The sequence below is a fragment of the Pristiophorus japonicus genome, chromosome 29 (assembly GCF_044704955.1).
Source record: "Pristiophorus japonicus isolate sPriJap1 chromosome 29, sPriJap1.hap1, whole genome shotgun sequence".
NCBI classification, from domain to species: Eukaryota; Metazoa; Chordata; class Chondrichthyes; family Pristiophoridae; genus Pristiophorus; species Pristiophorus japonicus.
In genome coordinates this window covers 1601094-1613626 of record NC_092005.1, presented here as the reverse complement: position 1 = coordinate 1613626, position 12533 = coordinate 1601094, and the positions used below count along the sequence as shown (strand labels likewise).

General features: G+C 49.2%; 1 protein-coding gene across 1 annotated transcript; it reads left to right on the top strand.

Moving 5' to 3' along the window:
- Window positions 1-5061: 5061 nt before the first annotated feature.
- LOC139239970 (gastrula zinc finger protein XlCGF7.1-like) lies at window positions 5062-5562 on the top strand. Its single transcript, XM_070868426.1, has 2 exons — window positions 5062-5270; window positions 5358-5562. The coding sequence occupies exons 1-2, from the start codon at window positions 5062-5064 to the stop codon at window positions 5560-5562; spliced, it is 414 nt and encodes a 137-aa protein (XP_070724527.1).
- Window positions 5563-12533: the final 6971 nt, after the last annotated feature.

The window sequence follows — 12533 nt, the reverse complement described above, 5'->3', positions numbered from 1 at the left end:
GTGTGACTGCGCCGATGATTATCCAGGTTAGACGGCGAACTAAATCCCCTCCCACAGTCCCCACATTTCCAACGTTTCTCCATGGTGCGGGTATCCTTGTGTCTCTCCAGGTTGGATGCTTAGTTGAAGCATGTTCCACACACAGAGCACGTGGACGGTTCTCCCCGCTGTGAATGGTGTGATGTTTTTTCAGGCTGTGTAAATGGTTAAAGCTCTTTCCACAATCAGTGCACTGGAACACTCATTCGAGTGTGTGTGGCTCGGTGCTTCTCCAGTCACACTGATGTTTGAAATGTTTTCCCACAGGCAGAACAGACAAACAATTCTCCTTCTATATTGAAAGGCCGATGATATTCAGGTCCTGAGAAATCGAATGACTCTGTCAGATCTTGGTGTGATGTTTGCTTTGAATTTTCCGTCTCCGAATCCTTCGAATACCCTGTAAAAGGAGTTTACAGATCTCATCACCAGAAGTACAGAAAACAAAATCAGAATAGTAAATTCGAGTTTCCTTGAAACATTTTTTCTTCTCTTGATCCTCCAAAGCTGTAATTCGCTTGTCCTCCCTGTACTGAAATCGAAACACATCGCACATCTCAAGACATTTTATCCTCCACTCCCAGTTTCCCCCCCCCCAAATCTGGCTGGTTTCAGTTCTACATTCACTGGTTCCCCTCCCTCTCCTCCAATGATGGTGCTCACTCTGGTTGGGTTCACTTCTACACTCACTGGGACCATGAAGACCCAAGCACTCTGTGTTCGTTTACAAGGATGGCCACACATCCGCTCTGTGGCTCGAAGAACAGCGATAGCGGTGCACAAACCTGCGGTGTTCCTTGACAAAGGCCGCCAACCTTGGCCTATTCCCGTGAAGAAGTCCCCGACCTGCAAAAGTGGGACGTATAGATTTTTAGTTAGGGTTTACTACCAACACCAGTTACAAATGAATATGATCTGGTAGCCATTACAGAGACAAGGTTGCAAGGTGACCAAGACAGGGAACTTAACATTTAGGAGTACTTGACAATTCGGAAGGATAGACAGAAAGGAAAAGGAGGAAGTGTAACTCTAATGATAAAGGATGGAATCACTGCCATAGTGAGAAACCATATTTGCTCAAATGATCAGAATGCTAAAACAGTTTTAGTTACCAACGTATGGCTATCTTTTCTCTGATGCCCTTTCCTCCTCACTGGAATATATTTTTCTTGAGAGTTGTGAAATATCCCCTTCAATACACACCAACCGTCCTACACATTAAGCTATTTTCCGAGTCCACTTTAGCCAACTCAGCCCTCATCCCTTCATGGTCTCTGTTATTTAAGCTTAGTATGGTTAGAGATCCTACATCTGAATTTGAAATTGAGTCATGCTACTGATTCCAAGGGGATCCTTTACTCGGAGATTGTTTATTAATCCTGTCTCATTACACAGGACCAGATCTAATATAGCCTGCCCCCTGGTTGATTCCGTTGCATACTGTTCAAGGAACCCGCCCCTTATGCACTCTATGATCTCTTCCTCAAGGCTACCTGACCAATTTGATTTGTCCAATCAATATGGAGGTTAAAATCACGCATGATTATTGCTGTTCCCTTTTAACAAGCCCCACTATTTGCTGGTTGATGCTTCGACCAACAGAGTTGCTACTGTTCAGGGGTCTATAGACTTCTCCCACTAATTCACTTTTTAACTTTATTATTCCTTATCTCCACACAAACTGTTTCAGCACACAGCCGATTTAATTAACTGGTTCTCCTTAGATAACAAAGATCACATATATTTAATTGCAGTTCCTAACCTACAACAATGCCAAAGGTTTCTTAAAGAGAAAAAATACTCACCAATCCACCAGCCAATTATTTACCTGCTTGGCTGCGACGTCACACTTCGAATTCGATTTTTTTTCACTTTCTGTTCCTGCTGCAGCTGGCCTCCTCCTGACTTCTGCCCTTTGTACTCCCGCGTCCGCTCAAGTCTCGCGGTGCTGGCCTCCTCCTTACTGTTTCACAGAAGCATGGTGTTTGGCTGCTTTATTCATGAATTTAACAAGTCTATTTTAAAATGATGAATTAAAACAATCTGCATTAAAATTTGAGCTTGTGAATTGTGAGCCCCAGATCATTGAGTCCATGGCAAAGGAGCAAAAGGTGGGCAACAGAAATGTTACAAAGACAACTTCAAAGCTTCCCTGATAAAGGGCGACATCACCACTGACACCTGGGAGTACCTGGCGAAAGACTACCCTGGATGGAGAAACTGCATCCAGGAGTGCATTTAGCACCTCGTGTCTCAAAGCCGAGAGCATGAAGAGGTCAAGTGCAGGCAGCGGAATGAGTGTGCGGCAAACCTACCCACCCACCAGTGACACAGTCTGTGGTTCTCGTATTGGACTGTTTAGCCACCAAAGAACTCACTTCAGGAGTGGAAGCAAGTTTTCCTCGATTCCAACGGACTGTCTATGATGATGATGATGTACCAAAATGGCCCCCAATAAAGGCCCATAGCCTCCCCTGGCCCTCGGCCCTGAATAAGTGACTGCACAAGTTCGTGCCCTGCGGCTCAGGCAAACAGCGGCACAAATCCCGCCCCTCGGGCTCCCCGATTGGTTGCAGGACCCGCCTCCGGCTCGTTCCTCCAACCCCGACCGGCTCGCTCCGCATTGGTCGGAAGCTCCCGTCAATCAGGCCCGGGTCACGTGTCCCTCGAGCGCGCTCCGCCAAACTGTTGGAAACTGGTCTCAGGGACCCAGATGGGCGGTCTCTCGGGTTAGAATTTCATTGGATTCTCTTCCTATCCTCTCCGCAGAATTCTCTACCCAATCGGAGTGGAGAAAACTCGCTTTGCATCCCCGCTCGCGGCTCTTTAACAGACACAAACGCCTTTCCCCGGAAGGCGCCGCGCTGACTCCACACCACTGGATCCGAGTGCGCAGGTGGCAGCTGCGAGTGTGGCGGGGAGGAGGCGGTTGGTGTCCCCTGGGCATGCGTGGCTATTACCGATAGCGATCGCGAGAGGGCGCTGTGCCAGACGTGGTTCACGGTCAGCAATCACAGACTCTCGGCTGTCAATCATCAATCAGGCAGCTCAGCTGCTGGTGATACCTGTGACTTCATTGTGTCCTAGACATTGACAGCACAGAAGGAGGCCATTCGGTCCCTACCGGCCGGCACAGAGCTCTCCAGCCCGATCTCACTGTGCAGTTATTGGTCTGTCGCCATGTAGGTTACGGCACAAAAAAGAAAGCCTTATATTTTTATCGCGCCTTTCACGACCACCGGGCATTTCAAAGCTCTTCACAGAGAATGAAGTACATTTGGAGCATTGTCAGTGTTGTAATGTCGGAAACGCCGCAACTAATTTGCACACAGCAAGCTCCCACAGTCCGCAACGTGATAATGACCAGATAAACTGTTTTTGTTATTTTGATTGAAGGATAAATATTGGCCATAAAGCCGGGGATAACTTCCCTGCTCTTCTTCGAAATAGTGCCATGGGATCTTTTATGTCCACCAGAGTGTGAGTTGACGTGGCTTCGGTTTACAGTCTCATTCGAAAGACGTCTCCTCTGACAGTGCAGTGACACTCGCGTGTCAGCCTAGATATTTTGTGCTCACGTCCCTGGAGTAGGACTTGAACCCACAACCTACTGACTCACTGAGCCACAGCTGTCACCTCTGCGAAGGAAAATAGGTCCTTGCTATTCACTCATTCTCAGCCCCTCATAATTTTGTATGTCTAAATAAGGTCTCCCCTCTAATCCTTCAACCAGTTACTTTAATTCTATGCCCCACGAGTTATTGGCCATTCTGCAAAGGCAAATAGGTCCCTCCTATCCACTCTATCTAGGCCCCTCAATTGCATATCCAAGTACTTTTAAATGCAATGAGGATTTCTGCCTCTATCACCCTTTCAGGCAGTGAGTTCCAGACTCTCACCATCGTCTGGGTGAAAATAATTCGCAAATCCCATCTAAACCTTTAACCAATTACTTTAAATCTATGCACACCCAGTTATTTACTCTTTGCTAATGGAAATAGGTCCTTCCTAACCATTGTATCTAGGCCCTTCATAATTGTATACTCCTTGATGTCGTCTCCCGTCGGCGTCATCTTTTCCGAAGAAAATAACCCCAGCCTATCCAATCTGTCCTCATAACTAAAATTCTCCAGTCCAGGCAACATCCTCGTAAATCTTTGTACCAAATCTGGTGCAATCACATCTTTCCTGTAATGTGGTGCCCAGAACTGCACACAGTACTCATGCTGTGGCGTAATTAGAACCCAGCCAGTGTTAGCAAATTCAGGGGAATAGAGGGAGGGGAACCAGTGAGTTTCGAACTGAACTCAGGCAGTGTCAGCACCATCAGGGGAAGAGAGGGAGGGTACCAGTGAGTGTAGAACTGAACCCAGCTAGAGTCAACATCTTCAGCAAGAAGGAAAAAATGCTGGCGATGTTGTAATGGATTTGGATTTCAGCATGGGGACTAGTGTGTGGGATAGGGATTTACAGCTGTGGGCAAAGTAGAGAGGAATATGTGTACCATCAAAACTAGAATTGTCTGTTCTGAAATTCGATCCTGTTCTTACTTTTGTAAACTCCTTTTTCAGGGGATTCGAAGGGGAGGACTTGCAGATGGGGAACTCGAACCAAACATCACCAAGATATCACAGACTCACTTGATCCACCGCAACATGAATATCATTGGCCTTTGAACGTGGAAGGAGAAATGTTTGTCTGTTCTGCCTGTGGGCAAATATTTCAAACATCAGTGTGACTGCGATAGCACTGAGACACACCCATCCGAGTGACAGTGTTCCAGTGCATAGCCTGTGGAAAGAGCTTTCACCGGTTACACAGCCTTAAAAACATTGCGCCATTCACAGTAAGGAGAAACTGTAAACATGTTGTGTGTGTGGGCGAGGCTTCGACTGATCATCCAACCTGGAGAGACACAAGGATCCCCACACCATCGAGAAACCGTAGGAATGTGGAGACTGTGGGAAGGGATTCGATTACCCGTCTGAGCTGGAAATTCACCAGCGCAATCACACTGAGGAGATGCCGTTCACCAGTTCAGAGTGTGGGAAAGGATTCACTCGGCCATTCCACCTGCTGAGACACCAGCGAGTACATACCGGGGAGAGGCCGTTCACCTGCTCCATGTATGGGAAGGTATTCAGTGATTCATCCAACCGAGTGGCTCACCAGCCAGTTCACACTGGGGAGAGGCCGTTCACCTGCTCCGTGTGTGGGAAGGGATTCGCTCAGTCATCGAGCCTGCTGGCACACCAACCAATTCACACCAATAAGAGACTGTTTAAATGTTCTGACTGTGAGAAGAGCTTTAAAAGCAGAAATTATCTGAGGAAACACCAACACACTCACACTGGGGAGAGGCCGTTCACCTGCTCAGAGTGTGGGAAGGGATTCACTCAGAAATCCAACTTGCTGACACATCAGCGGGTTCACACTGGGGAGAGGCCGTTCACCTGCTCTGTGTGTGGAAAAGGATTCAGTGCCCCATACAACCTGCTGAAACACCAGCGAGTTCACAAGTGACTGCAGGGTTGGATTCTGCTGTGAATAAAAACAGGAATAAATCGTGTTCATTCTGACAGTCAGACTGTGTTTCCCCTTTAACTGGGCTGGAGTTGAATGTTCTGGATATCTGACAAATACATCAGCTTTGGTGCTAACACACAGAATGTCGATTCCTTGATTTCTCCTATATAAGAGGAGCCTAATTGTTGTCCTTGTAGTGTCCCTGCACGTTACTTCAAACTCACTCGAGGCATATATATATCAGACATGGTCCTTTTATTCCCAGGACCAAGGAGTGCTGACCCTGTGTGGGATCTCCCATTTTATACCTGGAAACCCAGGTGATGAGTGTCGCCCGAAAGTTCACCCCCTGTGGTCAGTGTGTGCATTTCTAGGGTACATGTATAGTGCACATGAGTTACAGTTACATTACTATGTCATTGCAAGATGGTTAAATACATGACATCACCTCCCCCCTTAAGTCTTTTTGTTTCAGCGGTTAAGTCTATCAGGTAGTCGACGCTCTCTCGTGGAGCCCCGCAGTTGTGGCTCTGATGGCAGAGCCTCAGAACGGGTCTCTGTCACTTCAGGTGATTCCGGCCTGTCCGGGCTGGCCGCAGGGTCTGTGTATGCTGAGGACTGTTTTGTTGCTCATCTGCTGCCAGTGGTGTGGGTGCCATCTCATGCTCTTCTACAGGTTCCTCCGGGTCGATGCTGAACCTTTTCTTTACTTGGTCCAAGTGTTTGCGGCATATCTGCCCATTGTTTAGTCGGTCCACCATGAATCTATTTCCTTCTTTGCCAATTATGGTGCCCTCAAGCCACTTGGGTCCCAAAGCATGGTTCAGAACAAATACCGGGTCAGCTGCTTCTATACACCTGCCCCTTGAGTTTCGATCATGGAGCTCAGTTTGGGACTGCTGCATGCCCTCAACAATGTCTGCCAGGGCTGGGTGAATGAGGGACAGCCGCGTCTTGAGCATGCGTTTCATGAGGAGTGCTGCTGACGGGACTCCCGTGAGCGAGTGCGGGCGGGACATGTCGGCCAGCAGGATGCGCGATAGGCAGTACTGAGGGGAGGGTCCTTGTAGGCATAGCATGCCCCGTTTTATGACTTGGACCACCCATTCCATCTGGCCATTTGAAGTCTGCTTGGACGGCGCTGTCCGGATGTATTTGATACCATTGCCCGACCTAAACTCCTGGATTTCATAGCTGGAGAAATACGGGCCATTGTTGCTGACCAAGATGTCCGGCTAGCCATGGGTCGCGAAAACCGTACGCAGACTCTCCACGACGATGGATGTCGTGCACGAGTTCAATATGATGCACTCGATCCACTTCGAGTATGCAACGACAACGATCAGGAACATTTTCCCCATGAATGTGCCCGCACAGTCTACGTGAATACGTGACCGTGGTCTGGTGGGCCAGAGCTACGGGCTGAGTGGGGCCTCCCTGGGGGCATCGCCTAGCTGGGCACACGTCGTCCACCTGCGAACACAGTGTTTCAGGTCTGAGTCAATCGCCTGCCACCAGAGTTTTGACTGGGCAATGGCCTTCATTAACAGAATGCCAGGGTGCTCGCTGTGGAGTTCCCTGATGAACGCTTCCCTTCCTTTCTGTGGCATGACTACCCGGTTGCCCCATAGCAGGCAGTCGGCTTGGATGGAGAGCTCATCTATCCGTCTCTGAAACGGTCTGACTTCTTCGGGGCATGCCTTGTATGCGGGCGCCCAATCAGGACATATTTCTTTATCATGGATAGGAGGGGGTCTCTGTTGGTCCAGAGTTTGATCTGGTTGGCTGTGATGGAGGAGCCCGCAGTGGCAAAAGCCTCAATGGCCATGACCATCTCGGCGTTCTGCTCCTACGCCCCCTCGGTGTTGGCCAGTGGGAGCCTGCTGAGCGCATCAGCGCATTTTTCGGTGCCTGGCCGGTGCCGTATGGTTTAGTCATACATAATAGAACATAAGAACATAAGAATTAGGAACAGGAGTAGGACAGCTAACCCCTCGAGCCTGCTCCGCCATTCAACTAGATCATGGCTGATCTGGCCGTGGACTCAGCTCCACTTATACGCCCGCTCCTCGTGACCCTTAATTCCCTTGTTGGTTAAAAATCTATCTATCTGTGAATTGAATACAATCAATGAGCTAGCCTCAATTGCTTCCTTGGGCAGAGAATTCCACAGATTCACAACCCTCTGGGTGAAGAAATTCCTTCTCAACTTGGTTTTAAATTGGCTCCATCGCATTTTGAGGTTGTGTCCCCTCGTTCTAGTCACTCTGACCAGTGGAAAGAACCTATCTGCCTCTATCTTGTCTATCTCTTTCATTATTTTAAATGTTTGTATAAGATCACGGCTCATCCTTCTGAACTCCAACGAGTAAAGAGCCAGTCTACTCAATCTATCATCATAAGGTAACCCTATCATCTCCGGAATCAGCCTAGTGAATCGTCTCTGTACCCCCTGCAAAGCCAGTATATCCTTCCTTAAGTAAGGTGACCAAAACTGCACGCAGTACTCCAGGTGCGATCTCACCAATACCCTATACAGTTGCAGCAGGATCTCCCTGCTTTTGTACTCCATCCCTCTCGCAATGAAGGCCAACATACCATTCGCCTTCCTGATGACCTGCTGCACCTGCAAGCTAAACTTTTGTAATTCATGCACAAGGACCCCCAGGTCCCTCTGCACCGCAACATATAGTAATTTATCCCCATTCAAATAATATTCCGTTTTACTGTTTTTTTTTTCCCAAGATGGATGACCGCACACTTTCCAACATTGCATTCCATCTGCAAAACCGTGCCCATTCGCTTACCCAGCCAGCATGAAGGGCCCAGCGCTGTATGCGAGCAGACGCATTGGCGTTGACAGCCTTGTTGTCGGACATAAAGGATGTTAATGGCTTGTGGTCCGTCTCTAACTCGAACTGTCCACCAAAAAGATATTGGTGCACCTTTTTCACACCGTATATACACGCAAGTGCTTCCTTTTCGATCAAGCCGTATCCAGGCTCGGTCTGGGAGAGCGACTTGTAGGCGTAAGCCACCGGTTGGAGTCGGCCGTCATTGTTACCCTGCTGTAACATACACGCAACCCCGTTGGATGACACATCGCATGTTAAGACCAGATTTTTACAAGGGTCATACAAAGTCAATAGTTTGTTGGAACACAGCAGGTTCCTCGCCTTATTGAAAGCTCGTTCTTGACTGTCCCCTCAAAACCATTAACAACCTCGACACAGCGGCATGTGTAATGGCAACAATAATGTGCTTAAGGTCAGCAGACAGTTTCCAAAATAGTTCAAAAGTCACAGGAATGATCGCAACTCAGACGTGTTGCCGGACCTGGGCGCCCAGCGGATCGCCTCTGTTTTTGATTCAGTGGGCCGAATCCCGTCTGCAGCAACCCTCCTGCCCAAAACTCGACCTCTGGGGCCAAAAACACACACTTGGCCTTTTTCAGCTGCAAGCCTACCCGATCCAATATGAGTAGCAGCTCGTTCAGGTTATGGAAGTGTTATTCTGTCTTTCGACCCGTTATGAGAATACGATCATTCCAGGAATGGATTTGAGCAAGCTTTCCATGTTTCTCTGAAAGATAGCTGCTGCCGAACGAATGCCAAACGGACACTTGTTGTAGACAAATAATCCCTTGTGCGCCGAGATAGTGGTCAGAAACTTGGATTCTGCAGCCAGTTCCTGAGTCATGTAGGCCGAAGTGAGGTCCAACTTCGTGAACAGCTCACCACCTGATAGCGTGGCAAAAAGGTTCTCTGCTCTCGGAAGCCAGTATTGGCCTTGCAGCAATACACGGTTGATGGTGGCTTTGTAGTCGCCACAAAATCTAATGAGCCATCTGCTTTGAGGACGGGAACGATGCGACTTGCCCAGTCACTGAATTCAATGGCCGAAATTATGCCCTTTCTGAGCAGCCTGTCCAGTTCACATTCAGTTTTTTCACGCATCACATACGGCACCGCTCTCGCTTTGTGGTGCACTGGTCTGGCGTCCAGAGTGATGCGTATCACTACTTCTAGTGCCCTTGAACATTCCGATATCAGGTTGAAACAGTGACCAGAGTTTTTGCAGGACCTCTGAGCGTGATCTTCGCTCCACGGATGAAATGGCGTGCACATCCCCCCATTTGCAATTCATCTCAGCTCGCCAACTCCTCCCTAAAAGCGCAGAGCCATTTCCCTGAACGATCCAGAGTGGCAGCCGGTCCTGTAATCCATTATGTGTTACTACCAAGTTTGCACTGCCCAGCACTGGGATGATCTCGTTGCTGTACGTCCGTAGCTGCGTCTCAATGCATTCCAGTTTGGGCCAGCAATGCTCTGTGTGGCCATTGTCTCAAATTGTTGGGCGTTCTTGAGTGACTGGCTAACTCCGTAGCCAGCTTCATGTGCACTGGGATGCCATTCAGTAAGACTTTCATCATCATGGATGGCATTTTAGTGTATGAGCTGTTGACATGAGCCACATGAACCCGCTGACGTTCAACACCTATGGCTTTACAACAAGCCTCATCCTGTATTGTAGACCCCTTGGCTGGTTCCTCTGTCTCGCAGATTCGCCTCGCGACTGCCTTTTTGCACATACTGGCCAACTGTCCACTGACATTACAAATCCTACCGGTATATTGCTGGAACCTGAAGCTTCTCGAATTTTGTCTGCCCCCGCACCTCCAACATGAGCTGAGATTGGGATTGCTGTTTACAAAAGGACTATTACCAGGCTTTCCTCTCTGATTGCTCATTTGACTGTTTCTAAGCACTCTGATGGTGGGTCCCATCACGGGACGCATTGTTCCTTGAGATGGCGTGAATTGCCGATCCCCTTTCCATTGTCCTTGTTGTGGGCTCACCCTAGAGCCGGTTGCTGCCTGGGTGGTTTAGAAGTGCCCTTCCCAGCCTGCAGGGTCCCGAGTCACGGTCACCATGTTAACTCGCTGGTCCGTCGCCACGTTTGGACCAGGGCTGCGCTGGTAAATTAGCTTGGTCTCCTCTTCCCCTTCCATAAAGGTCTGAGCTATCAACGCTGCCCCTTCTAAATGCAAGTCCTTAGTCATTATGTGCTTCCTGAAAATGCCGGCAAGCTTAATGCCCTCGATAAAAAAAGTCCCTTGACACATACCCGCTGCAGGCATCGGAGAACTTACAGAGACTGGCCAAGCACTACAGTTCTGCCTGGAAGTCCGAGACGTTTTGTCCCTCCCGACCCGACGCTGGTGAGAGTAGAACCGGTGCCGGGCCATGTGTACACTAATCGCTGGCTTGAGCAGCTCACTGATCAGCTGGCTGAGATCTTCAAAGGACTTGTCTGCCGCCATTTGGGGTGCGAGCAGGTCTTTCATCAATGCATATATCTGTGGGCCGCAGCTGGTCAGTAGATGCGCCGTCCGCATGGCAGCCGCTGTCTCTTCCAGCCAGTCCTTTGTGTCAAAGCTCTGCTGGGGTCTTTCCACAAAGTCCTCCCAGTCCTCGCCCACATAGTAACGCTCCTCTGTGCCATCTGTGGCCATACTCGTTTTTCGGTGATTACCGGTTCTCGTCGCCAAATGTAGTGTCCCTGCACCTTACTAAAAACTCAGACGAGGCATATATATGTCAGACACGATCACTCTGTGACATTCACCTTTTATTCCCAGAACCAAGGAGTGCAGATCTTGGTGGGACCTCCCCTTTTATTGCTGGAAACCCACGTGAGGAGTGTCTCCCGCAAGTTTACCCCCTGTGGTCAGGGTGTGCATTTCTCGGGTACAGGTACAGTGTAAATGAGTTACAGTTACATGACTATGTCATTGCAAGATGGTTAAATACATGATATCACCACCCCCCTGAAGTCTTTTAGATTCAGAGGTTAAGTCTGTCAGGTGATCGACGCTCTCTCGTGGAGCGCCACAGTTGTGGCTCTTGTGGTTGAGCCTCGGCACGCGTCACTTGAGGTGATTCGGGCCTGTCCGGGCTAGCTGCAGGGACGGTGCATGCTGAGGAATGTCTTTGTTGCTCATCCGCTGGCATTGGTGTGGGTGCCATCTCATGCTCTTCTTCAGGTTCCTCCGTGTCTATGCTGAACCGTTTCTTTACTTCGTCCAAGTGTTTGCGACATATTTGCTCATTGTTTAGTCGGACCACCATGACTGTATAACTCTTTTCCAATTACGGTGCCCTCAAGCCACTTAGGTCCCAAAGCATGGTTCAGAACAAATATTGTTTCATCTACTTCTATACACCTCCGCTTTGAGTTTCGATCATGCAGCTCAGTTTGGGAATGCTGCTTGCCCTCAACAATGTCTGCCAGGGCTGGGTGAACGAGGGACAGACGCGTCTTGAGCGTGAGTTTCCTGAGGAGTTCCGCTGACGGGACTACTGTGAGCGAATGCGGGCGGGACTGAGGACAGCAGGAGGTGCGATTAGCGGTACTGCAGGGAGGATCCTTGGATCCATAGCATGCCCTCTTTTATAACTTGGACGACCCGTTCCGCCTGGCTATTGGAAGCCGGCTTGAATGGCGCTATCCGGATGTGCTTGATATCATTGCCCGACCTAAACTCCTGGAATTCATGCCTGGTGAAACACGGGCCATTGTTGCTGACTAGAATGTCCAGCAAGCCATGGGTCATGAAAACCGTGGGCAGACTCTCCACGGTGATGGATGGCATGAAGCAATTCAATATGGTCCACTCCGAGTATGCATAGACAACGATCAGGAACATTTTTCCCATGAACGTCCCCGCATAGTCCATGGGAATACGTGGCCATGGTCTGGTGGGCCAGGGCCACGGGCTGAGGGGGCTTCCCTGGGGCATCGCCCAGCTGGGCATACGTCGTGCACCCGCGAACAGTGTTCCAGGTCTGAGTCAATCCTCGGCCACCATACATAGAAACATAGAAAATAGGTGCAGGAGTAGAAAATTCGGCCCTTCAACCCTGTACCGCCATTCAATGAGTTCATGGCTGAACATGTAACTTCAG